Source organism: Dendrobium catenatum, unplaced genomic scaffold (assembly GCF_001605985.2).
Source record: "Dendrobium catenatum unplaced genomic scaffold, ASM160598v2 fragScaff_scaffold_879, whole genome shotgun sequence".
Classification (NCBI taxonomy): domain Eukaryota; kingdom Viridiplantae; phylum Streptophyta; class Magnoliopsida; order Asparagales; family Orchidaceae; genus Dendrobium; species Dendrobium catenatum.
Window position 1 is genome coordinate 1,233,119 of NW_021319341.1, and position 7,068 is coordinate 1,240,186.

The window sequence follows — 7,068 nt, forward strand, 5'->3', positions numbered from 1 at the left end:
CATCGCCAAACCTCTGATGAACATTCTCCCGATTGTTGTCACTAGATGTCTAATATCTATCTTTCAATCAAGATCTGAGTACTCATCTAAAACTTGGTCAATTCTCATATATATATTTTATTATTAATGTTCTTGAGTCAACCTTTATAACATGTTCAAGCACTATTAGAATCATTTCAACTAGCTAAAACCCAATAATTTTTCTCTTTTAGACGTAAAACCCTTGCTTTCCACTGCCACGAGTCTCTCAGCCCGCAACAATTTTTTATATAAAAAATAAAATAAAATAAAATAAAAACTAAAAAAATGATAATATGGGAGAATCCAAATCCGTGATATATAAACCAGCATAACATGACACATTAGAATTATTGCAACAAATCATTAAACACTGGCAAGTGAGCCTTTTATTTTCAATGTCGGGCTATTTCTGATACAAATTATATTAGTATGAGCTTCAAAATAATTTAATTCACTTTAAAATTAGTGCAATACAAAATCTTCTTATATGGTACTAATCTTAAAATAAATTTAATCATTTTCAAGAAAATCCAACAACAAATATATTTGAATATCTTAACATAATTTTTGCCAATAATAAACACCGATTGCTTGAATAATTGTTTGATTTGGCATAGAAAGAGGGCCTCAGCTTATTCCTCAAAGCACCAAAACAGAATAAACTATGAATCTGGAACCTTCATGTTCAAAAGGCTTCTCTCTAATCCCTTCAAAATCAAGAACATTTAAGACATTTTATTAATTAGCTATAAATCTAGCTGGACTGACTTATGGACATTGGAATATGATATATGCTTACATATGTATGTCACTACAATGAAATTTAGGTCATCGGCCATGACTTCCGTCGGCGTAATCTTTTTTGAACTTTACATTACAACTCCAAAGTATTATCTTTACATTGCATTTCATTTTTAGTCAATCAAATGACCCCTATTTAGTTAGAAGCAATTAATGTAGTTTTAAGTTCAGAGATGATGACGGTTGTCAGTGACAGGTGGTGGCGGTTGCAGCTGCCGCTGCTGGGTGGAGATCGTCGGCGACGAGTGGCGGCAGTTGATGGTGGTTGTAGCCGACGGGTTACGGTGAGCATCGAATAGCAACAATAGCGATGAATAGTAATGGGCGATCGACCGCGATAGTGGGCGACAGTCAAACGAGCTTGCTTGTCATGTAAATAGTTCTCGCTCAAAGTTGAACGAGTTTATTTTACTTCAAAAATGATTTAAGATGATTTACACTACATTTACTTTACTTTGCATTCAACCAAACACTTTGATTTTTAGAATCTTACACTTAAAACTCTTTACACCACTTTATATTCCAACCAAATAAACTAAGTCAAAAAGTGCTACATACAATGGTGCTATTTTAAGTTCATCTAAAAAAAGCTTAACAAAATCTCAATGTATATTCTTAACTTACATTAAATTCTTAAAGAATTTTATTAGTTTATTATTATATGTAAATTATTGATAAGTAAATGAAAGAAATCTAAGTATTATTATTATTATTATTATTATGAGAGATTTACATATATATTATTTTATTTCATGTTATTTATATATTTAATTTTTAAAATTTTAATATTATATGTCTATTATCTATAAAATAAATATAATTGTATTGAATAAAATATTAAAAATTTATAAAATGTTATGATTGATACGACGCCTCCACCAACTGTTAATCCCTAAATGGAGGTCGAGGTCAAGTTCCGCCTCCCGGACGCCGCCGCCCATCAGCGTCTCTCCGACGCGCTTTATCCCTTCCACCTGCGTACCCACCTTCAAGAGAACCTCTTCTTCGACGGTGCCGACAGCGAGCTCTCAACCCACTTTGCCGTCTCCCGCATTCGCTTCTACGACGGCGATTCTCGTTGTGTTCTCTCGCTCAAAGCCCGCGCCAGCCTCGTCGACGGTGTCAGTCGCGTCGAAGAGGTCGAGGAGGACATCGACCCTGCTCTCGGCCGCGCCTGCGTCGCCGAACCCTGGCGTCTGGGTTCCCTTTCCGCATCATCGAGGATCATGGGGAGGGTCAAGGATGAGTTTGGGATTGGAGGGGAAGGGGAGGGGAAGAAAGGAAGTTCCTTTGTCTGTTTGGGAGGGTTTAGGAACGTGAGGGCCGTGTATGGGTGGAAGGAAGGGCTGACGTTGGAGCTCGATGAAACGAATTACGATTTTGGCACTAGTTATGAGCTAGAATGCGAGACTGGAGAGCCGGAGAAGGCCAAGGAAATGCTAGAGGGATTCTTGTTGGAGAAAGGGGTAGAGTATTCCTACTCGAAAGCTTCTAAGTTTGCGGTTTTCAGAGCTGGGAAGCTCCTTCCCTGAGTGAGTTCTTTTTAGTCTTATGTCCATGTTTTTTATAAAATCTTAATTTCTGGTTTGCTGGCCGTAATGTTTCAATGAGTATTGTGTATGGGGCAGTACTTTTGAGACATTGAATTGTTCTATATAATTGTTTGTAATGCATTATAGTTCATTGAATAATTACAAGTTAATTGAAGTCTCAAGGTGATCTCCAATTACCAGTGTTCTACTTAAGACCTTTTATTAGGAGAGGATATTCAATAAAGGGGGGTGTGATGTTTTGTAAACTTTTCAATGAAGATTGTGCAAATCCGATTGACTTTAGTTAGCTTAGCACCCTAGATGAAAATAAAGATTTTTTTTTTATCGACGTATTAATAAAATCGAAGTTAGAGAAGCTTTAAACAAAATGGAGTTTGGAAAAACTATTGAATCTGATGATATTCCAATGGAGATGTGAAAATACTTGGGAGATGAAGGAATTTCTTGGCATACAAAATTTTTCAATATTATTTTGAAGACTAAAAAGATGTCAGACGAGTGGAAAAGGAGTGTGTTAATTCTTATTTTTAAGAATAAAGGTGATGCACAAGAGTGTGTGAATTATAGAGGAATTAAATTAATGTATCATACTTTAAAACTTTGGGAGAGAGAGTTATTGAACATAGGTTATGATGTGATACTAATGTTAAATTATTTTGGATTCATGCTGAGTATATCTACTATAAAAGCTATACATTTATTGTGAGGTTTGATGGAAACGTATAAAGAGAATAAGGAGGATCTATATATGATATTTATTGATTTAGCAAAAATTTATGCTAAAGTTTTAGGAGAAGTGTTATAGAGAGTTAAAAAAAAGACTAATAATGCTTATAATCAAGTCATTAAGGATATGCATGCTGGAGCTGTTTCTTGTGTTTAAATACAAGAATGTTGGACCAAGTATTTTCCTATTTCAGTTGGATTACATCAATGATCGGCTCTAAGCACATATCTTTTTTGCTTTAGTCATGGATGTTCTTACTAGATATTTGCTGGAAGATGTACTCCGGTGTATGCTTTTTTTGCTGATGATATCATTTTTGTTGATAAGGCTAGAGAGGGAGTTGAATGTTAACTTGAATTATGGAGGTCAATCTTTGAGTTTAAATATTTTTGTTTGAGTAAATCTAAAAATGAATACATGGAATGTAATTTTAGTAGTAATAGATCTAATGGGGGATTGAGACTTTGGGCAATCAAGTCATTAATAAGAGTACGTGTTTTAGATATCTCGGGTCTTTTATTCAAAGTGACGGTAAAATAAATGGTTATATTATTAGTAGAATTCAAATTGGATGGTTGAAGTGGAGGAATCCATTGGGCCTGTTGTGTGATAAAAAAGTACCCCTCAAACTTAAGGGAATATTCTATAAGATGGTGGTGAGACTTACAATAATTTATGGCACATAATGTTAGCTGTTAAAATAGAAGCATACAATTAAGTTAAGTATTGCAGAGATGAGGATGCTCAGGTGGATAAATGGTTTTACTCTTAGAGATAGAATGAGAAATGAGGATATATGTGAAAAAGTTGGAGTAGCTCAATGGCAGATAAGGTTAGAGAGAGCCACTTTAGATGGTTTGGTCAAATAAAACTTCGGCATTTTGATGACCCAGTTAGAAGAGTAAATGTATTAGATTTGGTCTATGTTAAGAGAGGTAGAGGTATACCTAAAGAAATTTGGTTAGAAAATATTCGAAATGACCTTTTTTATTAGAATTAAATGAGAATTTGACTCTTAACATTACACAATGGAGAAAAATGATTCATATAGCTGACCCCACATAGTGGGATAAAGGCTTGATGTTGTTTGTATTTCTAGCCCATTCAGGCTATGTTGATGACCCTAGATAATATGTTGGGAATAGCCATGAAAGACTAACTCTTTGGATATTGTAAGTGATGGAGGTTGCGTAAAAGAAAACTCGACGTACAAAATATAAATCATGAGTGTACACTTTTGATCGCCTTCTTAGGTGTTTTTATAGGTAGTGGCCAAGTCGTGATGAGGGCACCCTCTCGCATAATCATATCCCTCGAGAAACTCTAGCGGGACCAACAAAGATCTTGCCCAAGGAGAACGTCGAGTGTTACTCGCCCAACGTTAGTGGGACCAATATATTTGTTAGCGTTAGAAAAGTTCTAACATAATCGGATGAAAATAGCATGCATGTCAAGAGGCTTTTCAATTTTTGGATGAGCAAATTGCATGAAAAAAGTCAGTTGGTGGCAAAAAATAAAATTTAGGAGGTTCAGATTACAAATAATCCTTACTATACTAAAAGCTTTAATTTTTTTTAGGCTCAACACTACACAGTTCCGCCCTTGGATGTTAATATTGCAGATTTGTGCGATCTTTTAGGTTATTTCACTGAATCCTATGAGAGATTGTATGTGATCTTTTCTTAAAGCTATGAATGCTCTTTCATAGAATCACCAGCCAAATATGGCTAAAAAATAACCTACCTGTAAGTTCTCATGCTTATAACTCTCGCAACAAATGAACTCCATAGTTCATATCCCTCTGCTATTTAGCACATTCGTAGCTCAAACTAGCAGTATACCTTTCTACTATCAAGGGCTGGTGTAGTTTGCAACTTCTCCAAGATCAACAAGGGGGTTCTAGTTGAAAATGAGCAGATAGTAATGGCCCTTTGAAGAATTTTTATTTCATTAGCTTTTATTTAAATGGACAATTAAATATCAAATTTAGAAGCTCGTGAACTTTCAATAAACTGTGCATTAGGTGATGTGGCGCGTTTGAATTAGCCTCCGAACGCATACGGACACCGCGCAGAATAATTTTTCCTCAAAGAGAGGAGAGGAAATTAACAAGCACAAAGGTGTGCAAAAGTAAGGCAAGTCTTAAGCTTTGTTTGGGATGGCTTTCTTACTACTTTATAAAGTTACTTTTTAGTAAAAAAATTCTTGAAAGGAAGAAAAAAATAATGATTCAAAGCCGTCCTAAATGAAACCTTAGATACATGAAGTTTATAAACTGTGAGAGGAGTTCTGATGCCGTTAGCTACCTTACAGATTCCATAAGCATTCCAACAGGATAAAGCAGAGTTCTATAGCTTAATCCAAAGAGATCATTCTTAACAAGTTTAAAAGCCCACGCCCATATTTTAAGAAGTTACAAGATTACCTTTGGGGTTCCACAGATGCTTTACAGTAGCTAAAAAAGTATCATAAAAGGGATTAATTATTCAGTGCGAATGTCGAATGTTGTCTGGAGACTAATCAGAATGCGCCACGTCATCCTTTCGCTCGGTACCGCAACTCGGTACTGCCGCTCGGTACCGCTGATGCAGTGCATTCTGATTGGTCTTCAGACGGCTTGTTGCGTCCATCCTCCGCACAGAATAATTTCTCCATAAAAGAGGCATTTCATGGTGATATAGCGCACCAAAGAGAACTCCAACCCTTCTCCATCAAGTGAAAAAGAGATTTCCTTCTTAGAAGAGCAAGAGAGGCAAATTGACTGATTTATTAGGTACATTTGTTAGAGAAAAGGCTATACAAGTTATTTCTTTCTTAGCATCGTTCTCAACTTCGTACTGTAATGCCGTTGTGACTGGAAAAAAAAAAAGAAAATTGGCTAAGAACATTCTGAACAAAATTTTATTTTGGATTTTTTAATTCTGTTTCTTTATTTTAAAATGAGTATAATATAGAATAAATTATTTAAATTTGATATTATATTTATTTTAAAATAAATTAATAAATTTAAAACTAATTAGAAATTTAAAAAATGATCATGATATTCTAAGTTATTTTGTTTTTGGCAATGTATAGCTGCTTCTTCCATGTTCTCTATCTTGAATCGAATACACATTGTTCATCTCAGTAATAATTATTATTGTGCTTATGAGATTAATGCTATATAATTTTTAATATTAATCTTAAAATAAATACAAGAATTTTAAGCCCATTTTGATATAAATTTTATCATTTTTTTTTCAAATGTAAAAGTTGAAATAAAATAGGGTAATTTACATACATATGATTGAAATAATGTATTTAATACATAAATTGTTATATTTATCTGAAACTTATCAAAATATAAATATGAAAAAAAAAATATTTCAGATATTAGAAACATGAATACATAAAAATTCAATGATAATGGTGTGCATGTACCTTAATAAGTTTTTTTTTTTTTTTTGGAAATTTATGTATATCATAAATAAATTTTTATCAAATAAAATATTAGAGAAGCCGGTTGCAAACAATTAAAATAAATTTTCTTTGAAGAACAAAATAATAAGCATAATCTTATAAATTAATTAGCTTTTATTATAACAAAAAATTGAAAACTTGATTTAACACATACAAATTTAAGAAATGAAAGACTATTGAGGCTTCATTTGGGACTGCTTTCTTACTACTTCTTAAAACAACTTTTTAATATAAAAATTTTAATTTTTATACTAAAAAATTACTTTAAAAAATAATAAAAAAACTGTCCCACACTGAGGCTGAAATAACTCTCACTGCAATTAAACTCCATAGTTCATATCCATCTTCTATTTAGCACAAGCCTAGCTCAAACTAGCAATTATACCTTTCAACTTATCAAAAGACGGGATAGTGTGCAAATTCTCCGAGATCAACAAAGATTTCGTTTGGGATTGCTTTGCTTTCTTACTATTTCTTAAAACAACTTTTAATTTTGTACAAGAAAAC

General features: G+C 33.5%; 1 protein-coding gene across 1 annotated transcript; it reads left to right on the forward strand.

The window, feature by feature from the left end:
• Positions 1-1,684: 1,684 nt before the first annotated feature.
• On the forward strand, positions 1,685-2,536 carry LOC110106840 (triphosphate tunnel metalloenzyme 3). Its single transcript, XM_020836890.2, has one exon. The coding sequence runs from the start codon at positions 1,719-1,721 to the stop codon at positions 2,352-2,354; it is 636 nt and encodes a 211-aa protein (XP_020692549.1). The 5' UTR covers positions 1,685-1,718; the 3' UTR covers positions 2,355-2,536.
• The last annotated feature ends 4,532 nt before the right edge of the window (positions 2,537-7,068 follow it).